This window comes from Rattus norvegicus, chromosome 7 (assembly GCF_036323735.1).
Source record: "Rattus norvegicus strain BN/NHsdMcwi chromosome 7, GRCr8, whole genome shotgun sequence".
In the NCBI taxonomy this organism is placed as follows: domain Eukaryota; kingdom Metazoa; phylum Chordata; class Mammalia; order Rodentia; family Muridae; genus Rattus; species Rattus norvegicus.
In genome coordinates this window covers 133620782-133647040 of record NC_086025.1, presented here as the reverse complement: position 1 = coordinate 133647040, position 26259 = coordinate 133620782, and the positions used below count along the sequence as shown (strand labels likewise).

The 26259-nt window shown below is 50.3% G+C and overlaps 1 protein-coding gene across 3 annotated transcripts; it reads left to right on the top strand.

Annotated features, from left to right (window-relative positions):
- Window positions 1–21: 21 nt before the first annotated feature.
- On the top strand, window positions 22–26259 carry Bin2 (bridging integrator 2). 3 transcript variants are annotated; one of them, XM_063264073.1, is made up of 11 exons: window positions 22–177; window positions 7560–7640; window positions 12060–12114; window positions 12369–12463; window positions 12909–13004; window positions 15471–15578; window positions 15795–15880; window positions 18070–18145; window positions 18957–19039; window positions 21002–21735; window positions 25872–26253. In XM_063264073.1, exons 1-11 carry the CDS (start codon window positions 22–24, stop codon window positions 25898–25900), a joined length of 1599 nt encoding a protein of 532 aa, XP_063120143.1. In that variant the 3' UTR covers window positions 25901–26253. The 3 variants fall into 3 exon arrangements, 2 of the variants coding, with proteins under 2 accessions (XP_063120143.1, NP_001012223.1); NM_001012223.1 differs by having other exon boundaries at window positions 55–177; window positions 21002–21731; window positions 25868–26259; XR_010053025.1 differs by lacking the exons at window positions 21002–21735; window positions 25872–26253 and adding an exon at window positions 19148–19257 and having other exon boundaries at window positions 18957–19095.

Sequence of the window (26259 nt, the reverse complement as noted above, 5' to 3'; positions counted from 1 at the left end):
CCTCCGAGCTTCACGAAAGGCATGCTGGGAGGCCGCACTTCCTCTCAGGGGCCTCTAGAAACCACAGGACCAAGCTGCGCCCCCGCAGCCGGCAGGATGGCAGAGGGCAAGGCGGGCGGAGCAGCTGGCCTTTTCGCCAAGCAGATGCAGAAGAAGTTCAGCAGGGCCCAGGAGAAGGTAGGCAGCCTGGCCTCACCAGGGGCTCGGACCTAGGCTAAGGCGAAAGGGTCCTGCTGCCCCAGAGCGGGCGGGGAATGGGTGTCCATGAACACTGGCTGACGTGGGAGAGAAGGGAGCAGCTGAGGAAAACAGCTGTTTTCACAGGAGTCTTCTGCAGCCCTCAGGCTGACCCAGAACAGAAAGGAACGAATGGTGGTGGTCAACTGTGTCACAGATTTTGTCCTAGTGATAAGGCAAGAGTGGTGTCTCTTAGGCGATGAATGAGTTGGAGGATTCTTGTCCTCAAAGTAAGGGACAGCAGCTGCGGCGCCAATGAGTCGCCTCACTTAATTTGATTCGGGAATTCACCAAGGACCAGGGCAACCTGCACAGTTCTCCACACTGACTGATGTTTAAACTGATATAAACGGAAGCAGGTGGATAGAAAACTAGAGGCATCCTAAGCTATATACTGTGTTAAGACCAGCTCGAGCTACAAGATACTCTTATCTTGGGGTGAGTGGGGAGCTCTTGTGCCCAGTAGCCAGCCCGTTTCTTAGGTCATTCCTTCTGCCTTGATGGTGATCCAAGGCCTCTGTGTGCCCTTCCTTAGACTGCCACCTATTAAACTGACATCCATAGTTTGCCAGTTCACCCAGATTATGGGCACACGCCTTTATCCCAGCACTCAGGAGGCAGAGGCAGGTGGGTCTCTGTGAGCTCAAGATCTGCCTGGTTTACAGAGTGACTTCCAGGACAGCCTAGACTACATAGAGAGACGGTGTCTCAAAAAATTAGAAAAAAAGGAAAGAAATTGATTATGGGGACACTCCACACAGTTTATTTTATTTGCCTGTTGTTTTTTGTTTGTTTTTTGTTTTGTTTTTTTTGTGGGGGTTTTTTTTTGTTTTGTTTTGTTTTGTTTTTTGGAGGCAGGGTCTTACCATGTCCCCTGGGCTGGTTTTGAATTCCAGGTGATCCTCCCACTGGGTTCACAGGTGTGAACCCCATTCTCATCACTCGTCACATGTTTCTGAGACAGTTTCTTGTACCCCCAAACTCACTAGGTCCTTGAATTTCAACTTCTGGTCTCCCTGCCTCCCTCTAGCTTCTGGGTTGCAAGCGTGTGACATCACATCTCTTCCATGCTGAGGGTTGAGCCTACAGCTTCTTGTGAGCAAACCAAGCACTCTGCCAACTGAGCTCCACCCCAGCCCTTCCTCTAAACATTTAAAAGGCGTTTCGATGTTACCTGTCCAGAATGTTCCTTTGCCTAGCCACCATCTACCCACACTCTAGTAGAAAAGGAGGTGTGGGAAGAGGCATGAGCTAAAAGGAGAGAGTTCATGATCTTCGAACCAGTTAAATACATAGCACACTCAACAATGGAAAGATTGGCATTACCTTGTAAAGGTGGTACGGTAGCTGTTGGAGAAGATTAAGGGCACCCGGCTCTACCACATGAGGTTGACATTACTGATGGGGTTAAAGGACCACAGTGGAAGGGAGAGGCTCTATATACGTCTGTCTTTTGAGGTCATGCGAAAAAAACGAATGGACAATAAGAATTTTGTGTGGCCAGCCTTTGTTACTTGGCTTAGCTTAACTTCGCCTCTCTGGAGGCTAACTAGACATCTGATAGACGGAAAGCAGTGCTTATGGAAAGGTGTAGCTCTAAATAGGGAGACAATATGGAAAGGTGTAGCTCTAAATAGGGAAACAAGGAACGCTCCTAGAGGAAGCTGCACTGTAGCTGAAGAAACACAAGACAAAAGACAAAAAGTAGCAACTGGAAACTTCATGTATCAAGGACTGGCAGGTATGGCAGGTTGGAACATGTACCTAGCACGGGCAATCCTGGGCACCACAAAAAAAAAAGAAACATTGTAAATGAAGCCCGGGCATATCGGGTGCATTTTGCCTGACTTCCTTTGGCCTGTTGTCATCATGAGGCCTTTGGAGTGAGAGTCATTTAACCTCTTTGTCTCCTTTAAGCCTGGACTCCAAAACTTGCCATAAAAAAAGAAAGAAAGAGAGAAAGAAAGAAAGAAAGAAAGAAAGAAAGAAAGAAAGAAAGAAAGAAAGAAATGTTCTGTTCTTGGCTTCAGTTCTCTCATCTATAAACTGAGAGAGAGGACTCTGAACTTCAGAGTCAAGTATGGCCAGAGTAGAAACAGTCACACCTGTAGCCGCACAATGTTCTTCCGGTCCTGGATCCTCTCCCAGTCCTGGGAGAGAGATGCAAACTCAAGTCTGCCCAAGGAACTCAGAGCTTAATGCAGAAAGCAAGATAGGCTGTCGGTGAGACTCGGGGTTTCAGGGTTGGCCCAGACAGACCCTGACTTAAAGGAAAATCGGTCTGTGTGGAAGAGCTGGAGTCCTTGAGTCTTGGGAAGTTCCTGAGAACAAGAGAGAGTGTTCCAGTAAAAAGAGATTCTGGGCTGGTGAGGGACATTTGCTCAGCCCGATAGAGCGAATTCAGATTCTCCCCACTCCAGCCTCTGCTTGGGGGACAGGGTTGGGGGAGTCCCTGCAGAGCCTCTCTGCAGAGCTGATTGAAGTGGGATCACTTTTTACCTCCTCATCCTCCGACAAGGGGGAAGGTCTGCTGGCCCTTAAGCACAAGAGGAATGAAACAGCCTCCTGGTTCTCTTTCCAGTTCCCACCGACTGCAGCGTGAGCTGTATTTTTTTTTTTTTTTCCTGGAGCTGGGGACCGAACCCAGGGCCTTGTGTTTGCTAGGCAAGCGCTCTACCACTGAGCTAAATCCCCAACCCCAGTGAGCTGTATTTTTACAACACCACACATCCTCACATATGTTAGTCGACCGGTTGCTGTCCTATCTGTGTTTTCTCTGTGCAGACTGCTGGGTTCTCCCCCAGCAAGGGTTTTTTTTTTTTTTTTTTTAAATCTCTCCTATGTTGTTCTTCTCTCTGTTAACATTCATTCAACTTCATTCAACTTACATCCCCAAGAGTTTAATTTGTCAAATATTTGCAATAGATTCTTTTGTTCAGGGGGCTGAGCCAGTCCCAGCGGGAACTAAGAAATGAATAATCTCTTGTCTGCCGGAAGCTCAGAATCCACTGTTTGCCTAAGATATGCTCATCTGTGGGAACTCAGGACAGAACAATTGGGTGGAAGGTTTTCTTTCTTTTTTTTTTTTCTTTTTCTTTTTTTCGGAGCTGGGGACCGAACCCAGGGCCTTGCGGGGGTGGAAGGTTTTCTAGCTCTGGCTGACTTAGAAATGGGAACTGTGTGTCGTCGGCCGTTCCTCCACTAACCTGAGAGCACCTTCCAGCTGAGGAAGGTTATTGTGGTCATGGCCTAAGCCTGCTTTAGGCTAAACGTCCATTGTCCATCAAGAAATGCAGCTGGAGCAAGAGGGTGGGAGAGGAGCCTGGAAGAACTCACAGGAACTGTTAGGGAGAGCCTCCAGGTAGTGTGTGTCTGCAGACTTTCCTCACGTAGCCTGCCTGTTAGGGAGAGCCTCCAGTTACAGTCTGTAGACTCCCTCCAAAGCCACTTTTGAGTCATTACACCAAGACAAAGGTGCGACAAACTACACCTTTTAGAGTCTGGTTCCTGCTCAGGTTACCTCAATTGACACTTTCAACTAAATGCAGTAGGGGACAGGGAGGTCATGGGGAGGGACTGAAGCCAGCAAGTAAACCCCCCCCCCTGTGAATGTCTTTGAAGGTGTTTCCCTCCCACTTTATAGAAGAGTTAAAAGAATGAGCTAGTTAACCTATTTCACCCACCTTCCTGCAGTGTTAACATTCGCTTACCAGCTCCTGCTTTTTCTCTCCAAGAGTCTGAATTCTAACTAGTCAACTGCCAGGCGGGGCTGACCAGGGCAGAATTCTCAGGCAGGATTGTAGGGGCTTGTGTTGTGAGCTTTCATTGAGAATTGGTCAAAAAATAGAATTTAGCCAGGTGTAGTGTCTTACACCTGTGATCACAGTTCTCAACTAGCTGAAACTGGACAGTCATTGCAAGTTTGAGGCTAACCTGGGCTACCAAGTTAAGCCTGTTTCGAACATACAAATTCATTCTTTCAGCAGACATCTGTTGCGTAGCAGACATCTGTTGCATACCTGCACATCTTGTTCCTTCAAGGGTCTAAGAACAAACACCTCCAGTGTGAAATGTGACCCAGCATAGTCACCCGTTGCTATGGCAACAAGTGAGTCGGGGACTGGAGAGATGATAAATATTTCCATGCTATCACTTGCTCCCATCTGGGAAGAGTTGATGGTGGGCCTTCTGCTACTGAAGGTGCTGTAGTCTACTAAAAAAAAAAAAAAAAAAAAAGTAGATGGTGGGAAGATTCTCAGCGCAGCCTGCATACCCCAGGAAGCCCTATCGCCTCAAGGCTCCAGCCCCTAGCTGCCCTCCGCATTGAGTCTAAATTGGGTTTTCTCTTTTTCCAGCCCCCACCCTCCCCTGCCCCCCACCTCAGAAACATAAGTGGGCAAAGGAAGGGAGGAGTCGAGAAAAGGAAGTAAGAGCTGCCTACCAAGAACAAGGTGGTTTTGCAACTTTCTGGGGAAGAACCCTGTTTGTTGGGGTGAGAGGGGAGGGGGAACCAGGGAGGATGGAGGTGAAGCTAGAGACCAGCAAAGACAGACCTGGCTGAGGGGAGAAGCAGCGCTTGAGCACCTGTGATTTAAAGGCAAGGAAGCAAAAGCAGACCCAGCCAGGCTGGGCGTGGTGGCTGGGCACGGTTGTGCGCATGACTTTAGTCTCAGCACTTGAGAGGCAAAGGCAGGTGACTCTCCATGAGTTCAAGGCCAGCCAGGTCTACAGAGTGAATTCCAGGGACAGACAGAGCCACACAGTATATGAATGTATGTATGTATGTATGTAGTATGTATGTAGGTAGTATGTATGTAGGTAGGAATGTAGGTATGAGTGTAGGTAGGTATGAATGTATGTATGTGTCTTTATGAATGTATGTATGTAGTCCTGGGCACCTCATAGCTAATCAGCAGAAAGGCCAACGTATGTATTAATGTGTGGTTACAGAAGCCTTGATCTTAATCACCGAGAGCTTGAGATGTGAGAGGCACTGACCCTCTCCTCTCTCATGAGGCTGCAGACACTGTACACACAGGACGGCCCCCTGCACAGCCCTCAGGACAACCCTCGGCACACTGACCTGTGATTCGGATTCCTTCACGATGAGATTCCACATGTGATTCAGATTTCTTCATAATGAGATGCCACACAGCACGACACACCCAGCCACACCCACCCTGAGAGCTGAACACGCCTGCTTTGCCCTGGGTTGTTGGTCCGGCCTCCTCTGCACACTCACTCACTCTCTGAGCCCCTCCTCCGGGCCCAGCCCAGGCACCACCCGGTCAGTTTCACCTCCTTCCATTAAACTGACTAAGTGGCCTTTGCCGGAGTCTGAGCGTTAATAAAGTACCCAAGGAGGAGACAGACAGATGAACACAGTGGGCAAGAAGCAGTTAGGAGTGAGTGAACTTCATTAACGGGATGGAGTAGATAGGTTGGTGTGAGAACAGGTATGGCATTTGAAGTAGTGCTTGTTAAAATGTATCTTATACTTGCACAGCAGGCAAAGTTGAGAAGTCACTAGAGTATTCCAGAAGGGAATGGAGCCTGTAATGATTGATAGTGGGGCTTATTTAGGAACTAAAAAAAAAAAAAAAAGATATAGAGGAGAAACGTGGAGAGCTGCAGTTTAAGGAAGAGTCAAAGCACCAGAGTTAGGGTCAGGGGTTAGGGTTAAGGGTCAGGGATTAGGGTTAGTGTGTCCTTGGTAGACTGTCCAATGGGAACTTGGCTGATACCCAATGCATGACTGCTACCTAGTGGACACATCGTGGGGTCGAATAAAAGGAGGCAGATGGATGAAGAATTGTGTCAGCAGCATGGTCAGGACCTGTGGCAGCAAGGAAGAAACAGCTGGGCCTGAGGCTGTGGCAGTGAAACTAGAGAGAATGGGGTGGTTTCCAGAGGGGACCTGGTGGGTTGGGTGAAGGAGGAGACTCAGAATTTGAAAGCGGCACTTATGATCCTGCCTTGGGCCTAGGGGATTGCTGGTGCTTCCTCCCAAGATGCACATGCACACATGCCATATCACAGATGTACATGTGGATACACACATGCTGCCCCATCACACATGTGGAAGTACACACACACACACACACACACACACACACACACACCATATTGTACATGTGGAGGTCAGAGGTCAACTTTTGCGAGTCCGTTCTCTCCTTCCGCCACGTGGGTTCCAGGGATCCACCTCAGGTCAACCTCAGACTCCATGGCAAGCGCCTTCACTCCCAAGCATCTCAGCAGCCCCTCGCCCTGTCTTCCTTGCTCACACCTGAGCAGCCTCTCTTGAGAGCAAACCTGGCGCTTTCTTGTGTTTCGCACTGGCACTGAGACTGGGGTGGCGGTGAGCTCTCTGTTTCTTAGCCAATGAGAACTAGACACGGGTACCATTCATTTCCCTGGGGCTTGGAATACACGCGTCGTATCAGAGTTTGTTAAGGTTTCTCACAAGGGCTTCCGTGAGAAGAGCCCTGCTCACCTTGGCCACAGAGAGGGAGGGACCTGTGACAGTGCCTAAATAGGGGCTTGTCGGTCAAGCAGAGCGTCCTGTCTCACACCTTACCTCAAAAGGCCATGCATATTTTCTAGCTATGTCTCAGTGGAATGCCCTCCTCTAGGCCCCTTTAAAAATCCCTCCAAGAGGGGCTGGGGATTTAGCTCAGTGGTAGAGCGCTTACCTAGGAAGCGCAAGGCCCTGGGTTCGGTCCCCAGCTCAAAAAAAAAAAAAAAAAAAAAAAAAAAAAATCCCTCCAAGAGCTGGGTGGTGGCAGGAACCTCTGGAGGCAGAGGCAGGGGGAGCTCTCTGAGTTCAAGGCCATTCTGGTCTACAGTGAGTTCTAGGACAGATGGGGCTACACAGAGAAACCCTACCTTAAAAAAAAATCAGGGGGCTGGGGATTTAGCTCAGTGGTAGAGCGCTTGCCTAGGAAGCGCAAGGCCCTGGGTTCGGTCCCCAGCTCCGAGAAAAGAAAAAAAAAAATCAAACAAAAGTCACTTTAAGGTGCATTGAGTGGGAGAGTGTGCGTTTAGGTTGTACAAGGCTCTTAGTTCAACCGAGTGGTCAAACCAAACACAGGAAGCACATTCTTCAAGTAATGAGATTGGGGTGTGTGTTGGGAGGCGGGGACTGTAAATGAGACTGAGCAGCTAGATCCCACAACACAATCCCCAGATATCCCAGTTTGAATCACTAAGCATTGTTTTTGCTAACCACCTGTTAACCTTCCTGACTGGTGAGCTGGTGGGAGCCCACCCAAGACCGCCAGATCCGAGACTCGAGTATAACATACTTTCTGCCTTCTTTCCAGGTTCTGCAGAAATTGGGGAAAACCGTAGAAACCAAAGATGAGCGATTTGAACAAAGTGCCAGCAACTTCTACCAACAGCAGGTGACCTGGAGGGTGGAGGAGGGGTATGGAGGGGCTGAGGGTAAGGAAGAAAGGTATGGGGGCAGGATGAGGCTGAGGATGAGGGGAGAGGTGTGGAGGGGGCTAAGTACCAGAAGGTTCTAGAGAAGGCAGGCATTTTATCAGCCTGCTGCTTGCCCCTTTCTCTTAGAAGCAAAGGAACCTCCTAACCCTTCCTGTCGTGGCTCTTCTCTCTGTGTGTATTGTAGCCCTGAGGGCCAGGCTCCGTCAGTGTTACCTCGGCATGGGGATGGCTGAGGTTCTCTATAATACAGTCTGTCTGCTCAGAGGAGTATCTCACTACAGCACAGTTCCCATATGGCTGAGTATCAGGCCACACTTGCTCAAGGTTCCCCGTACACCTCCTGCTGTTCTGACTCTGTCCCGAGGTCTGCTGGAACCCAGCTCTGCAGAACTGACAGCTGCGATCAAGCTTCAGAGAGAAGGGTTCACTACCCCGGGGTGGCAGCCGTTTGTATAAGGGGCAGGAAGAACCAGCTCCCACTCTTTATGGCAGTGCCAAGGAACTGGCAAAGTTTCAGAAGGCAGGAGTGATGAGATCAGCAGATCCAGAGATAGAAATGGCTCTGCACACCAGATAAGGGAACTGAAGAGGGAGAAGCAGACTGACCTGCTAGCTGAGAATAGAGCCAAGTGCCTGGCAACCAGACAGACAGACAGACAGACAGACAGACAGACAGACAGGAGAGCCCAGTTGTGGAAGTCTTATCTGCCAGAGAAGAGTGTCTGGGATGACCTGGCCGAGGCATTTCAGGGGAAGATGGACGGGTCTGAAAATTAAACAGTGCCCAGTACTGTCCCTCACCCTGAAGCCCGCCCTACACCCTCGCCACGTCCCTGTCCTCTTCTAAAGAAAGAACAGGTGCAAAGGAAGACGGGCACGTGAATGGTTCCATGGTTAAGAGTGTGTGAAGGGGTTGGGGATTTAGCTCAGTGGTAGAGCGCTTGCCTAGGAAGCGCAAGGCCCTGGGTTCGGTCCCCAGCTCCAGCTCCGAAAAAAAGAACAAAAAAAAAAAAAAAAAGAGTGTGTGAAGCTCGGGCCTTGAGAGGTAGCTCAGCAGTTAAGAGCACTGGCTGCTCTTCCTGAGCTCAGTTCCCAGCAACCACACGGTGGCTCACAACCATCTGTAATGGGATCCAATGCCCTCTTCTGGTGTGTCTGACAACAGCTACAGTGTATTCACATATATAAAAATAAATAAAAATTTTTTTAAAAAGGGGTGTAAAACTCTTACAGAACACCCAGGTTCCGTTCCCAGCACTCATGTTGGGCTCACAACAGGCTACAACTAGACCTGCCACCTGCACGCGAGCCCTGGGGAGGACAGACAGGCTGTCCAATACTCCAGAGCTGACAGAGGTTACAGGAAGTTGTGAGCTGCTGTTCTGGGCTCTGGGAACCGAACTCGGGTCCTCCAAACGTCGTCGCACACTTTTAACCTAACCACTGAGCCACATGGTCCGTCCAGTCGGACAGCTCTTATCAGTCATAGTTTTAATTGACACCAAGTTCTCATGATGAAGTGAAAAGTTAAGCCTATACTGTTGTCTTTCAAGAAAGTGTTAAATCTTCATTTATTTTTTTTAAAAAAAAGATTTGTCCTGTGTGTGTGTGTGTGTGTGTGTGTGTGTGTGTGTGTGTGTGTGTATGTGTATGTGTGTATGTGTATGGACGCACATGCATGTGTAGGTACACAGTGGAAAATGTTGGATTTCTGAAGCTGGAGTTAACAGTAGATGTGCTGGGAATTGAACACTGGTTCTCTGCAAGGGCAGCAACTGATCTTAAATGTTGAGCCCTATCTCCAACTCTTTTACTAATTTTTATACCTTCAAAACCTCTTTCAAAGCTCTTAGGATCGTGATTATTGGGCTGGCAGGGGCCTCTGAGGGTAAAGGTCCCGGCTGCTAATCTCAGTGATGTAAGTTCAAGCCCTAGTACCCATGTGGCAGGGAGAGCCCACCTCTGCAGCTGTCCTCTGACCTCCTGTGTACACGGTTATTAGGTAGAACTTCCGCCCTAGTCTTGGGGCTGGGGATTTAGCTCAGTGGTAGAGCGCTTACCTAGGAAGCGCAAGGCCCTGGGTTTGGTCCCCAGCTCCGAAAAAAAGAATCAAAAAAAAAAAAAAAAGTCACTAGTCTTTCTAGTAACGAACAAGTCCACATTAAGTACTTCCTGGTGTTCTTCATAACATCTCTAGGTTTCAAATACTCCATTCCTTGAACTGGTCTGTTGACCCATGAGCTGACTGGCACCATACCTCAGTCCCTCTCACATCCCTGAAGTCAGGCTCCAAATGTCACATCTGGCCCTCCACTCCCTCTCCACCCCGATCTGAGAAACTGGAGTTTACCCACGTAGGAGAGAACTGGGAGTTGGGGGAGAACAGGTTATAACCAGTGCACTGAGGAGGACAGCTTTGGTGACAGGAGCAGAGGGTTTGTCCTCGAGTTGGCGTGGAAGAAAAGTTAGAGCTCTGGGCTGGCAAGATGTTTGACTGGGTGCTGACCAGGCAGCCGTGACACCCTGAGGTCGATTTCTAGAACACATGTTTAAAAAAGCAATCTGGATGCAGTATAATCCCAGTGTCTCTGTCTCTGTCTGTCTGTCTGTCTACACACACACACACACACACACACACACACACACACACACACAGTCTATGATCCCAGCACTCTTAGGGTGAAGCGGGAAGTGAGCCCAGTAGAAGCAGCAGGAAGCCTCCTGAGCATGCAGTGAGGCAGGGACAGCAGGATCAACCTCCACTCAGTGACAAGGAGAGAGTCAGCTCCCAAGAGTTATTCTCTGACCTCCACAAGTGCAACACAGCACATGTGTGCCCACACTCACAAACACACCACACACACTCACAAACACATCACACACACACTCACATACACACATGATAACAATGAGAACACCAGCCTCCTCCTGGGGCTGGAGAGGTACTCAGTAGTTAAGAGCAATGGCTGCTCTTGCGGTGGACTGGGTTTGGTTCCCAACACCCACGTGGGCACTCAGAACCATCTGTAACACCAGCACCAGCAGATCCAACGCCATCTTCTGGCGTCTTTGGACACAGGCAGTGCACATACACACAGGCAAGTGGAACACTAATGCACATAAGAATATGTTTATCCTGTACAGATACTGAAGTGCGGGCAGCCTTCTCACAGAGCATTTAACACACAGGAACACTGTCCAGGGCAGGAGGTTACTAGTCTCCGTTTCCTGGAGGTATTTTAAAAAACAGGATAAGACTGGAGAGATGGCGCAGTAGTTAAGAGTGAGTACCACTCTTCCAGAGGACCCGACTTCATCCCCAGCATCCACCTCTGATGGCTCACAGCTGCCTCCTGTAGCTCTGCCTCTAGGTCAGCCCAACTCCTCTGGCCTCTTGGGGCACCTGCACTCAAGTTTGCACACACAGATAGAGACAGACAGATTATTAATAAAAAACTAAAAACTAAAAATGAATCTTTAGAGAAGAGGAAAGGAGGAAGAGAATATCCACCATTTAGGAAGCTGAGGCAGGAGCATAGGCAGCCCGGACTAAGAGGAAAGACTTTGTCATCGAACAGCAGCAAAGCAGAGGCTAGAAACAGGTGTCATAATCAAGGCTCATTCCTCAGGTTGAGATCGGATTCGATTAGGAGTGCAGAGTCCCACGCCTGTGCAGTGAGGGCATCCACCATCCCAGCACACGCAGAGATCTTTCTCTGGCTCCCCTTCTTTTTAAGAAAGAGACAGATCTGGGAAGATGGGAGAAAAGAAGGGATGGGGAAGAGACAAGACACAAGACACAGGAGCAGGGATGGATGGTAGAAGGCAGATGGGTTGAGTGCATGGGGGTAGGGGGAATGGAGGTAGGGGTTGAGGGGGCAGGAGATAGCTATAGAGCCTTGGAGTAGAAGCCAACTTGTGCAGGGAGGGGAGGGCAGAGCAAGGCAAGTGAGGGAATACTGCCCAGGAGGCAGGAAGTGTCTGTGTGGAGGTTTGGAGAGAAAGGAACCTGGTGAACTGGTGGCGGGAAGGACCAGCCACACCCAGGGAGCTCATTCCAGGACTTGGGCACAGGCTCTCGTGCCCTGGAAGGGACTAAGCAGAGGCAGAAGCTACATGCGTGCAGTGTGTGTGTCCACGCCCGTGCAGTGTGTGTGTCCACGCCCGTGCAGTGGGGACTTCCACCATCCCAGCATGTACGTTGACCCCAAAGAGACAACCTGCAGCTTGTCCAAGAAAGGGCAGCTCTGGTCACCGGGGTCACCTGAAGAAATTCCAGGCCTGAGCTCTGCTTTCCGCCTTCCTCCCCAGGCCGACCTCTGGAGCGCCTTCCAGACAGATCCTGTTAGTTACTGAAGCTGCTTTTTCCCTTTCAGGCAGAGGGCCACAGGCTGTACAAAGATCTGAAGAACTTCCTTAGCGCAGTCAAAGGTGGGTATTTGGCATGGAAGGATGCACGGACACTCTGATGCAGGGACTGGGCAGGCTGAGGTACGCAGAACAGCCAGACCCAGGGTTCTCACTGTTGAGCCGCCCTTGACCTCCGGACCGCCATGGGCCTCACAGTTGACTTCCTCCCCCAGCCCCACCAAGCTTCCCTTACTGAGGACCCATCCTTCTAGCCTCCGGTGAGCACATCTCAGCTTTGAGGCACTTGATGGTAGGACTGAGTTCTCTCTTTTCAGTGATGCGTGAGAGCTCAAAGAGAGTATCAGAGACCCTGCAGGAGATCTACAACAGCGACTGGGATGGGCATGAGGACCTGAAGGCCATCGTGGGGGTAAGAGCAGTTTGGGCAAGACACAGACGTAGGATGCGCTGCCATCTCCCCTCAGCTGAGCCTCTTTGGCCTGGGAAACAGGGAACCGGCGACCTGGGCCACGTTCACTCCCTGTTTCAGAGCCTCAGTCTCTAAGCCATAGAAAGCAGTTGCAGCTGGCTCTATCTTCCTCCCTCCCTGTAAGGTCACAGAGAAGTCTCCTTGAAGATGGGCTGGTTTAGAATAATGACCACCTGTAGTTAACTGTTTCCTGGCCCCTGTGGGGCCAAGGGCCCCCTGTACACCCACTGAGTGCAGTGGAGTGGCGCCCCTCCCTCTCCTTGAGATCGACATGATATTCTAAGCACGATGCTTCAGAGGAGCTCTCTGCAGAAAGAGTTGGGAGTTCTCTGGTGCAGCCTGTGGAGAAGTAGGGCGCTCACAACTCTCTACCCGGACCCCACAGAACAACGATCTCCTCTGGGAAGACTATGAAGAGAAACTGGCTGACCAGGCTTTGAGGACCATGGAGAACTATGTGTCACAGTTCAGTGAGGTTAAGGTAACTCATTCTGCAGAGTGGGGCAAGGTGGAGACAGTCCACGCAAGCTAGGAAACACAGTAGATAGCCCACACTAGAGAGAAAACACAGTGGACAGTTCACACTAGCTAGGAAACAACAGTGGACAGTCCACACTAGAGAGAAAACACAGTGGACAGTTCACACTAGCTAGGAAACAACGGTGGACAGTCCACACTAGCTAGGAAACAACGGTGGACAGTCCACACTAGCTAGGAAACAACGGTGGACAGTCCACACTAGCTAGGAAACACAGTGGACAGTTCACACTAGAGAGAAAACACAGTGGACAGTCCACACTAGCTAGGAAACACAGTGGACAGTCCACACTATAGAGAAAACACAGTGGACAGTCCACACTAGCTAGGAAACACAGTGGACAGTCCACACTAGCTAGGAAACACAGCAGGGTTAACATTGTAAAAAGCACCTGAGCCCATGGTTAGCCATGAAGCTGGGAGAGGGCTTGACAAAAGTCAGGACAGGCTGTTTACACTCAGTGTCAGTGAATTACACTTTGAGCTCAATTGATGAGTAAAGCAGATCCAACCAGGTCAAGGATCCCTCTGTGTGTGCGCGTGTGCGCGTGTGTGTGTGTGTTGGACGTGTCCACATGGGTACAGTGCCCTGGAGGCCAAAGGTACTGGGTCCTTTGGAGCGGGAGTCACAGGCGGTTATGAGCCACCTCACATGGGCACTGGAAGCTGAGCTTAGGTCTTCTGAAAGAACAGAGCGCCCTCATGGCTGCAGAGCCATCTCTCCAGCCTGAAAGCCCCCAGGCTGGCCTGAAACTCAGCACTGTCCTGCCTTAGCCTTCCAAGGGCTGAGATTACAGGTGTGTGTCGCCGTGCCTGGCTAGGGCATCCCTTTTTGTTGATCTGAGAAATAGCTGACGGAGCTAATGCCTCTCTGGCCTCAGAATGTTGTTTTAAATTTACTCAACTAAGTTTGTTAATCATCTACGCTGTTGTACTGACTTCAGACTAAGAGGAAGCCAACATTCTCTCTCAAATGTATGTTAATGATTAAGCTTAACTTTTAAGCTTAAGTTTTCCAAAAGTAAGATGACATCTACTCTGAGACAGTGCTCTGTTCTCTGTCCAAGCAGCAGTTGAATGACATCACTGTTTGTTCGTTCGTTTGTTTGTTTGTGTGGAGACAGTCTTACTGTGTAGTTGTCCTAGTCAGAGTTTCAATTGCTATGATGAAACACCACGACCAAAAGCAAATTGGGGAGGAAATGGTTTATTTGGCTTACACTTCTACACCACAGTTCATCACCAAAGGAAGTCAGAGCAGGAACTCACACAGGGAAGGAACCTGGAGTCAGGAGCTGTTGCAGAAGCCATGGAGGGTGCTGCTTAACTGACTTGCTCCCCATGGCTTGCTCGGCCTGTTTTCTTATGGAACCCAGGATCACCAGCCCAGGGATGGCACCAACCACAATGAGCTGGGCCCTCCCCCATCAATCACCAGTTAAGAAACTGCCCTACAGCCTGCTCTTATGGGGGCATTCTCATAGTTGGGGCTCCTCCTCTCAGATGAATCTAGCTTGTATCAAAATGACCTAAGGCCCAGGCTGGCCTGCTTGCCTCTGCCTTCCAAGTGTTGGAATTAAGGTCCTATGCTACTACACCAAGCATTTTCCTCCTCATTTTTTAAAATTAGATTTGTGTGTGTGTGTCTGTGTGTGTACGCGTGCACGCCAACTGCACCCTAGAAAAAGGTATCAGATATCCTAGAACTAGAGTTAGAGGTAGTTGTGAGCCACCTGATGTGGGTGCTGGGAATTGAACCCCAGTCCTGAGCAAGAGCAGCCTGTCCTTAGCAGCTGAGCCATCTCCCCAGCCCCTGGGTTACTTTTGGTCCTGGACAGTGCAGAGGCACAGAATGCTGTCCCATACTGAACAGTGAGGAAGCTGTAAAGACAGCTGCAGAGATCTCTTCGAGTTCCGGCAGACGAGATGGGCAAGTTTGCTCTCCCAGCACAGCTTCTGGTCCTGAGGAAACTACATAAACTTTCTCTGCTTACAACAGCTTCTGGGCTCTGTGTGCTTAGAGCTCATAGGGCACTTCATGCTCAGCATCTGTCCTTAAAATAATAATTGTGTAGGCTACCAAGGTTCAAAAAGAGACATCTCCCAGCGTAGGCCACAAGGCTAGTGAGCGGCAGACAGAGGACTAAGACCCAGAATCCTGACCTACAGTTTAGTGGAATTCTTGAGGTTGCTTCTCCTGGAAGCCAAACTAGTCTATAATAAATAGGCTTGTAGGAAACTTGAACTCTTAGTACAGGCTTCACTAGCTGAGAACCCCCGTTTTCCTGAGATCATGAGGGACCTTGAAGTTCACCAGCTTACTAGAAGTCCAAGAATCTGGTGTCTTTGCTTGGTCCTCTCCCACACCCTGGCCAGCCTCGTCTCCACCCTTTCTCACCACCCTGGCTAGGAGAGAATTGCCAAGCGGGGCCGGAAACTGGTCGACTACGATAGTGCCCGACACCACCTGGAGGCTGTACAGAATGCTAAGAAGAAGGACGAGGCCAAGATGGCCAAGGTGAGAAGTCAGACGACCTGCTCCCCCTGCCCAGAAGGGACAGGCAGGCAGCTGTGCTAAGCAAGTACAGGCGTGGTGGACTCCTGGGTGGTTTTCCCCTGTTGCTGTAAGGGCAGTCCAAGTCCTGTGACCGAGGAGGAGGATATGGATCTGGGCAGGGAGGGGAGAGGTGGAGAGGGTGAAGGAGCAGCCTCCAGCCCCTGTTCCATCATCTAGGCAGAAGAAGACTTCAGCAAGGCCCAGGTTGTGTTTGAAGACCTGAACCAGGAACTCCTGGAGGAGCTGCCTGTTCTTTATAACAGGTAATGACTGACGTTCAAGATGGGACCAGCTGCTTAGACCAGCAGGTTACAAAACCGCCTGATGGTCCAGACACGGGATGTCGTGGAAAGAGCCCTGGTCCGAGAGTAGGATGCTGCCTCTGCCCTGAAGTGACATGTGTGATTAGCAAGCGTCCTTATCTCTCTAGACTTGTGACACAGATCCCTGTGTCACATCCCTGCCCCACCAGCTTTTCAGGTTTGGGGACGAGGTGCTGGTGGGGTAGGAGAGTAAAGTGCTTTGTCATCCAAATGTCAGGAATGCCTTCGTGGTAGACAAGAGCGTCCCAGGTATATTTTGCACAGTGGAAGAGAAACTTCGCCCACATCTCATTTCTCCCACACCAAGTGTGCTTTAATACGATGACAGCAGGAGAACTGCACTGTGTACAGGTTGTCCTCGAGCCAGCCGTTCTTTGAGTCAGAGGCTAGCTATGTAGCCCAGGCTGGCCTTAGACATTCCATCCTCCCATCTGGACCTCCCAAGTGCTAGGGTTGCAGGCATAACCACCATGCTAAGCTGTTATGATACAGTTTTTTTTTTTTTTTTTTAAAGCTTTACTTATTATGTATACAGTGTTCTGTCTGCATATATGCCTACAGGCCAGAAGAGGGCACCAGATCTCACTACAGATGGTTGTGAGCCACCATGTGGTTGCTGCGATTTGAACTCAGGACCTCTGGAAGAGCAGCCAGTGCTCTTAACCTCTGAGCCATCTCTCCAGCCCCCATGATACAGTCTTTTATTGACTACATTTATCTGTCTCCAAAGTTAAACAGAGTGGGAAAATAGTTTGTTCCGGTGCATTATGGGTAGCCCACCAAAGATGACCACCCAGACATAGTTTTAGCCAATTGAAAGCCTTTATTCCAGCCAACTGGGACCACAGCCAAGTACCTGGGGACCCAGGGGTAGCCATGAGGGTTTGTGAAGGCAGAGACCACTTGATCAGCAGGTTTCGGAACAGAAGCAAGCAGTTCACAGAAACCAAGCTACACGCTTAGCTACATGGGTTTCACAGAGACAGCCTACGGTGTGTTAGCTAGGACATCCTGACCTCTGGTCCTAGACTAGAGTCAGGGAGTTTTCCACAGGGTTCTCCATCAGGGTCAGTTAGACCTGAAATGGTCTCAGCAAGAACACAGGACGCGGGGTTGGGGATTTAGCTCAGTGGTAGAGCCCTTGCCTAGGAAGCGCAAGGCCCTGGGTTCGGTCCCCAGCTCCAAAAAAATGAACAAAAAAAAAAAAAAAAAAACACAGGACGCAGAAACCCCTGCCCTGTTACAGACACAAACTTTCTGACCTGTTTATAGGAGAATTCTGTTGTGTTATACGTACACAGAAGTTGTGTGTTGATGAAAGGGAACGAATGGCCGTTTGTTATATAATTATAATTAGGCGGCCTCTCTTAAAAATTCTGCAAAGGGCCGGAGAGATGGCTCAATGGTTAAGAGCCATTGACTGCTCTTCCAGAGGTCCTGAGTTCAATCCCCAGCAACCACATGGTGGCTCACAACCCTCTGTAATGGGATCCGATGCCCTCTTCTGGTGTGTCTGAAGACAGCATCAGTGCACTCACAGACATAAAATAAGTATTTAAAAAATAAAAAAGGGGTTGGGGATTTAGCTCAGTGGTAGAGCGCTTGCCTAGCAAGCGCAAGGCCCTGGGTTCGGTCCCCAGCTCCGAAAAAAAGAAGAAAAAAAAAAAAAGAAGAAAAAGAAAAAATTAAAAAAAAATTCTGCAAAGCAGCTTCTTCTATATTAATACCTCAAAAGCTCAAAACAGAAAGAGAGAGAGGGGAGAGAGAGAGAGAGAGAGAGAGAGAGAGAGAAAGGAAAGAAGGAAAAGAAAGAAAGAAAGTAAGTAAGTGAGATGTAGACCATAGACCAGGCTGGCTTTGAACCCAGAGACACACTTTCCTCTGCCTCCCAGGCGCTGGCATGTGCTGCCACACCCAGCCATTAAACTCTGAAACTAGACTCAGTCTAAACTTCAGTGTCAGCCTGGGCTAATTTGTCCCCCCTCACCTCTCTGCACTCCTGGCCCACCTGTCCTGAATCGGATTCCAGAACATCCTCGTCCAGGAAGGCAGCCGCTGTTCTTGGGAGAGCCCTGGTGGCTAGCCGGGCCCCCTACTACCCTCACATGTGCTTGTGTTTTTCCCCCTAGTCGTATTGGCTGCTACGTGACCGTCTTCCAAAACATTTCCAACCTGAGAGACGTCTTCTACAGGGAGATGAGCAAGGTGAGGAGCACTGGCCAGCTGAGGCTCCTCAGTGGGCTTCTCTGGTGGATCCATGGTAGGCCTCACTTCGACAATGTCTGTAGACACTGGGAACAGTTTAGCTTTTATCGCCGGATGAGGTGACAGCGCTTGCCTGATTGTGTTGAGTGCTGTTAAAATGTACATCTCTGCACACTCTCCCTCCAAGGGCCCCATCCATCTCCCATCACTGGTGGAGCAGAAGCTTCTAAACCCAAGCTCCTGCACGAACGTGGAGGTGGGGCCTACGGAAGGGAACTGGTGTTGGGAGCAGAGCAGTGAGGCCTCTGGCTGTTGCTAGAGTGGGGAGGGTGATGCTCAAGTACAAATTGGGTTTCAAGTGGAGTAGGACCAGTGTCCATGACGCGCAGCTAGAGAACGTGAGCTTGTGACAGCGTTTCTGCTGTACATTACAGGATTCTATGCAGCTTCCTTCTGCATTCACAGACAGACACAGGTCCCTCCACAGCGTTCCGCTAACTTAGGACCTGCTTCATGTTAACACGAACTGTCATTCCCCTGGATGCCCTGAGAAAAGGGACACCCTCCAGTCAGAACCTGCCCTGAGAGAGCTGTCCTGAGGGAGACCCTGCCCTGAGGGAGACCCTGCCCTGCCCTGAGGGAGCTGGCCTGAGAGAGCTGCCTTGAGGGGAGCAGAAGGGAGGAGGCAGGGAACAATGGACCAAGGAGTAAGGGAGCCAGGTGGGGTGGAGGAGGTTTTGACTGGGAAAGCTGCCTGAGAAGGGAATGGCCAAGGTTCCCTTTAGCCTCTCCTTTCTCTTCCTGGCTCTAGCTGAACCACAGTCTCTATGAAGTGATGAGCAAACTGGAGAAGCAGCATTCCAACAAAGTCTTTGTGGTAAAGGGCCTATCAAGGTGAGTGCCTGTCAGTCAAGGTGAGTGTCTGTCAAGGTGAGTGCCTGTCAGTCAAGGTGAGTGCCTGTCAGTCAAGGTGTCTGTCAAGGTGAGTGCCTGTCAGTCAAGGTGAGTGCATGTCAGTCAAGGTGAGTGTCTGTCAAGGTGAGTGCCTGTCAAGGTGAGTGCCTGCAGCCCTGCTTCACGTGCGCCCTGTGTGGACACACGCGGTGTCTCCATCCCTACCCCCACGCCAGCCCTTGCCTTGTGCTCTTGCTCATGGCTGTTTGGTCTCTCATCAGAGGTTCAGGTATGACTAGAGATGAAGAAGATTGACAGTAATCTATAGCACCAGCCAGTCTTAGGCTTCGGAGCCTAAGCCAAAACAGTCATAAATCTGAGTCCAGCCAGGCCACAGTGACACAGTTTCAGGCTAGCCTGTGCTATAGAGTGAGAGCAGTCAGGGAGGAAGGAGTTGGAAAGACAGGAGCTACTGTAAACACAGCTGAAGCTCCCGTGCCCCTCCCCCACTCACTCTGTCCCCACCTCTGCCTGAGGCAATGGCTGTAAGTCCAGGACTTGCTATTTCTACGCATGTCTTACTTTTATTTTATACCTATATTCATACACAGAAGATATTGTTTTATATTTTTTTAAGGTTTTTACTGCATTTATTGTGTGTGTGTGTGTGTGTGTGTGTGTGTGTGTGTGTGTGTGAGAGAGAGAGAGAGAGAGAGAGAGAGAGAGAGAGAGAGAGAGAGAGAGAGGTGGTTTGGAGGGCTTGAGAGAGAAACACAGGTATATGTGGAGGTCAAAGGAAACTTCTGGAGGTTGGTTCTCTCTAAGCTTTGAGGCCTGGGATCAAACCCAGCTCTCGGGGCTTGAGAGCAAGAACCTTAGCCTCGGAGCCATCCTACTAGCCCCTCATTCTAAAACTTCATGTAGATGGACTTATACTGCCTATATTTTTCTGCAGACTTTTGAGATGGGGTCCACACTAGTTGCTCAGGGTGGTCTTGAACTCCCAGACCCCACTGGTCCTCCTCACTGGGTCTCTGAGGTCAACCTCATCCTTTGAGATGTTTATCCTGTTACTCATGTCACTGGTGCGGCTCTCCAGGCTGCATCTGGTACTCATGATTTACCACCTGCCCTGCAAACAACCACTGGGGGATTTCCAGTTTCTTGCTGCCGCAGACGCTCTTGTGATAAACACACGCATTTCTCCCTGTGACCATCACCTAGGGTTCCTTTAGCACCTGTGTGGACTGGATTACTAAGATACAGGGCCCGTCGATGGGCCTCGCCAGCCTCATTAGATATTACAGGTTGCCCTTCAAATCGATTGTCCCCACCTAGAGAAAGCCTGCCTCCGTAGGCAGTACTGACTGACACGCTAGGGGGCCAGTGGGGATTCAGCAAAGATAAGTAAGGGCCAGGTGGCACTGAGACCGGCCCTGTGACCAAAAGAATGGGGATCACACTTAGGGAGTATTATAGACTTCCGGGACACGTTTATGTTTAAGCTTTCTAAACTTACCACTATAAAAAGTCTTATATCAACAAAGTATCATTCCCCACCAAGCCCAATGAGGGTAGGAACCAAGTGTCTCCTCTCCTCCTGCCCCCAAGCCTTATATCAACAAAGTATCCCAGTCAGGAAAGAAACCAAGTGTCTCCTCCTCCCGCCCCCACTTCTGACCTCACACCCAGGACAAGCAGGGTCGGAACAGGTCAAAGTATGTATTTCTAAGGCTTCTCGACAGTCTTCTTTTTCTCCACACACTGGTGTAAGACTGAGAGAGTGGTGTGGATGGAGTGTTGTGGTACCTTTTACTTTATTTTTAAGGAGCTTTACTGACACTTGTGCTCACCTTCTAACGCCACTGTAAACGGCTTTGTGGGCGGTGATAACTGTGGTCATTCAGGTGGCAGCGGGCGGGCGTGTGACCCTTCTAAGCTTGAATGCCCTTCCTTCCACAGCAGCAGCAGGCGCTCCTTAGTCATCTCTCCCCCGGTGCAAACCTGTACTGCCTTCAGCCCCGTCAGCCCAGTGACCTCACCTACCAGCCCCAATGCTCTTTCTGTAACCAGTGAGAGTGAGTCTGTGTCAGCCACTGCAGAGGAGCTGACCTCTGAGGCAGTGGGAGAGGATAGCTGTGAGAGCGAAGAGTCCTTGAAAGATGAGGAAGCGGACGAAGACCAGTCTGAAACAAGCTCTTCAGAGGAGGAGGAAGATGAGGATGAAGATGAGGACGAAGAAGAGTCTCTAGCAGCCTGCAACGGCCCCACCCCGACCCCGGCCCCGACCCCGGCCCCGGCCTCCCCTGCAGCTGAGGTGAAGTCCCAGGAGGAAGCTGCCCCGTGCTCCCCAACTTCATCCCTGGGCAGGGGTCAGACCGGGAAAGAGCATTCTCCCCCCGGGGAAGTGGTCCTCCGTGCCCGCGCCTCGAGCGAGGGGGCAGAACAGAGCAAAAGAACAGCGTCCGTCCAGCGGACCTCTGCTCCGCCCAGCAGGCCTCCACCACCCAAGGCCTCAGGCGGTGGGCTCTCCAGCCCCCCAGGATCGGCAGAGGCCTCCAAGGCATGCCACCCCAGGGCCTCTTCAGATGCCTCTTCGGATCCAGAACCCCCAGAGACCGGAGAAAAGGAGGGCACTGGCAGCTCGGGCCCCAAAGAGCCACATGCCTCCTCCACCAAGAGCGCCACCCAGGCAAGTGGGGGTCTGGTTGGATCTTTTTCTACTTTGTTTGGTTTGCCTATTTATTTATTTATTTATTTATTTATTTATTATTTAATTTACTAGAGCCAGGACGCCTCTCCGTGTAGTTCCGGTGTCCTGGAGCCTGCTGTAGACCAGGCTGCCCTGGAACTCACAAAGATCTGCCCACCTCTTCAGAGTGCTGGGCTTAAAACACTTGGGCCACCGAGTCCAGCTTTTATAAGAAACATTTTAATATTGGTGTAAGCATAAGGTTTAAGGGAAAGGAACAGACAGACAGACAGGCACTTGAGAACAAAGTGCAGGTGTCTTTGAGAGAGTTGTCTTTTGTTTCCTTGCATTTTGTTTTTTAAGACATTTACTCACCCCATCTCCATGGCCAGCCTAGAACTCTGGAACTCACTCTAGCCCAGGCCCAGTGACCCCTGCCCTTGCCTTCCAAGTGCTGCTGTGCAGGACCACCCATTCCCGTCTTCTGTTTAGGATTCTAGTCCTTTCCAGTATCTTCACTGTAGTCGGGATGCCCCACTTCCACCCCCAAAAGCAGTGTTTTAGGGTCTCCACATTTTCCTCCGTGGGCTGGAAATTCAGGTTGGTGTGCACAGTGTCTTGAGTGCTGGTGCAGGAGGCTCTGGATGCCCCACCAGGACCCAACAAACGACAAAAGCCTTGGGCACTTTTTTTTTTTTAAATTTAAGAGTATTTAGAATATTTTTTGCTTTGTTCTGTGAAACTCTGGCTGGCCCAGAACTCAGTGTAGACCAGGCTAACCTCAAGCCCATAGAAACCCATAGGAGACTTACCTGCCTCTGCCTCCTGAGTCCTGGGATCATAGGTGTGCCCTCCACTGCCTGCTCTCCCTCCTCACCCTGTTAGTTCTTAAACATACTTCTTTATCCTCTGTACGTGTGAACATGTGACGGTACACATGCATGGTGGCCTGAGTGTGGAGGTCCAAGGATAGGCGTCAGTCGGTCTCCTCCACTAATGCTGTGCCTGGTGGGGTTCGAACCCCACTCATCAGGCTCGGCAGCAAGTGTCTCTCCTGAGTTATTTTGCAGCCCTTCACCCCAAAGTTTTAAAGTTATGGCTCTTTCTATTCTATTTTTAAATTTTTATTTTGTGTATGTATGTGTTTTGCCTCTATGTACCTGTTGTGTGTGTGCCTGGTGCCAGAGAGGGCATTGGATCCCCTGGAACTGGAGTTACAGATGGTCGTGAGCCACCATGTAGGTTTAGGAGTCGGACCGAGGTCCTTTGGAAGAGCAGCCAGTGCTCATAACTACTAAGCCATCCCTCCAGGCCCATGTTCAAGTCACGTAGGAAGCAAATCTTAATGAGGAAAGAACTGGGCTGACAGATAGGCCAGCAAGTAAAGTGCTTGCCACGGAAGACGGAGTTTAATTCCTGGAACCTACTGTGGAGAAGAACTGACCCCCTCCATCATCCCCTGACACGGCACACGTGTGCTCTCAACACAGTCACGAATGCACACACGCAAGCAAATAAGCAAATGCATGAAATATCAAAAAGTGGGATGGAGCTGGGAGTGCTGGGACACGCCTGGATTCCAGACACAGTGCCTGAAAGACGAGGGCCAGGTGATCCGAGGTTCAAGGCCGGGATGAGGAGAAGCGTAAGAAACTGTCCCGGAAAGCAGGGTGCTCAGAGGGCTGACAGGAAAACACAACAGAACGGGCTGCTTTCAACAGTGATCATCCTCCCTTGATGCAGAGCTCAGACAGACGTGGAGCTCTGTGGTCATGTCATTGTAGAGGGGTCACAGTGAGATGGCTGACCATGCAGCACTGGGATTGACTCCCCAAGCACAGCCACTGAGCCTCCTATATTCCTGGCTCTCCTCAGAAAATGGGTGAAGACAGTAGACAGCGCTTTGGGATCTTGCCAGATGAGTTAGTCAGTCCTCGCCTGGCGGACATAAGCCCTGGGTTTGATGCCCAGCACTCCGTTAACCAGGTTTGATACCCAGCACTTTTAACCAGGTATGGTGGCACAGGCCTAGAATACCAGCACCACGGAGGTAGAGGCACTAGGACCAGCAGTCCAAGGTCATCCTCAGGTTCGTGGTGACTTTGAAGCCACTCCGGAGACTAAGACCCAGTCTAAACAGATCGGGAGCTGGAGATGTCTGAGCAGTTGAGAGTGAAGTATAATCATAAGGACTGGAGTTCAGATACCTCACCTGCATTGCAAGCTGGGGGGTGATGGGAAGACCACTGGGGCTTCCAGCCAAACCTAAGAACTCTGAGACCTGGATTTAGGGAGAGTCTTTTTCTCAAAGATCGACTGTGAGTTGTAGGGGCAGACATCTGAAACCCTCTTCTGGCTCTGCACACACTTGCACACCACATATAGCACATGCGCGCGCGCGCGCGCGCACACACACACACACACACACACACACACGATAAAACCCTCCTTTGAAAAAGAAATGTAGTTACTAGTCACATGGCAGTTGATAGTCATCAGTAACTGAGTACGTGTGTGTGTGTGTGTGTGTGTGTGTGTAAGTATATGTGTGTATTACTCAGTTAAATTTTAATTTAACTTACACATGTCAGGCAAGTACTCTACCACTGAGTGACCTGTGTTCCCACTCAGAGCAAAAAGCATGTTTCGACCTTCCTCACATAGCCCCCTGACAGTGCCATCTACTGCTCTTGGTCTCCCAACTTTCCCCTAAAGGAACTATTATGGGAGCTGGAAAGATGGCTCAGTCAGTAAAGTGCTCGCTGTGCAACCTCAGGGCCTTGGTTTGGATCCCCAGGGCCATGTGAAACAGACCTGGTGACGTAGGGGGACTGGAGAAAGGAAAGGCCCTAGTGCTCAGTGGCCACCAAACTAGCCAAGTTAGTGTGAGCTCCAAGTTCAGAGAGACCCTGACTCATGGAATATGGCAAAGGGCCGGCAAGACTGCTCAGCAGGGAAAGATGCCTGCCGCCGAGTCAATGACCTGAGTCAGACACTTGGTCTGCATGGAGGAGGGAAAGACCCCACTCCCAAATGCTGTCCCAAATGTGTCAGGCACATGTGCATGCGCTCACACACGCACACACACACTAAAGAAACCGTCATGCCTCTTGCCCCTCTCCAGCTCACTGACCACTTGTGGTTTAAGGTCACTTAGATGTGAGCGCTGCAGTGTACTCCTGAGGACAGCCAGTCTGAAAGTAGCCAGTAGTCGTTGGAACGTTCCCCTGGAGATTTGTAGACAAGAGCCAGCCACACAGATCACAATTGCAAGGTGTATCTGGTCGAGGAATAACGTCTACAAGCCAAAGTCCTGACTTTCTGGCCTGCAAACCATGACTCCCTCCAAATCTTCTTCCCCTTTTTAAATTAATCTGTAAAACATCACGGAGGAAAGCCTACCCTACTGTTTCAGGCCCTCTGTGTGTTTACAACCCTAGGAAAGTATAAGGCCCGGAAGACCGTCCAGGGAGACCAGGGAAGCTGAGCTTCTCTCACTGGTAGAACTCTTGCCCTTGTAGGACATCAGCCCCCAGATTGACCTCTCTATAGATCCCAGAGTAAACACCAGGATAACCCCAGCCTCAGGAAGAAGTAAGGAGGCCTGGGGACCTAGAGTGCATGAGGCCCTGGCTTCACTCCTCAGTAGCATACAGACCAAGAACTGTGACACACAACTGTAATCTCAGTACCTGGGAGGGGCAGGAAGATCAGCAGTTTAAAGTCACCTAGTTTGGATGCTGGGATTACAAGCGCCCGTGTTACCTGCCCAGTGTTCACGTGGTTTCTCCCCAGCCTGTGTATACTTGATTTAAAAAGTGATGTTATACAGAACATACAAAAATACTCACACATACAGTGCAGCATAGCAAACTCAGAAGCTGATCGAGAATGGTCATGTAAAACGGAGCCACAAATTACCCTCTGGAGGAACACCTAAGCAGCCCTCCTAGTGAATGGCGCCAGTGCCTTAGAATAGCTGCTGCCACCCTATCACAGAGGCTGTGAGGCCTCGCACAGAGCCAGCAGCTCCTCCTGGGGTAACCCCAGCATCCAGTGCCACAGGCGCAGCATGACACGGGATTTGAAGAGAAAAAAGTTAGGTCAGCATCTAACGAACCGTGTTTCCCTCCCAGGTAGTTTCAAATGATGAAAACACAGAACTCTGAAGAGAAACCACCAAGGACCTGACCTCGTCTGCCCAGAGAAGTTTCTGAAGCCGAGGGCCATGGGTACAAGCCTCACGAAATTCACGTTCTCGGGCAGTGTGGATCCGTGCCCTCGGAATCCTGCCATTGCTGGAGTCTGCAGCAGCCTGAGGGAGGAAGGCACCACACACAGGGAACGTTTTTTACCAGGGGCTTGAGCAGTAATAGAAGCAGGGCTGTAATGACGCCAAGGAAAAGCTTCCTTTGGCGCGTCCACACGTTTGGGGGACAGGCGTCCAGCCCACCACTCACTGGGCAAGAGTTAAAGCGGAAACATTTTTCAGACTACTAAATAAAGTGTGGTTTTGACTAGGCGTGGA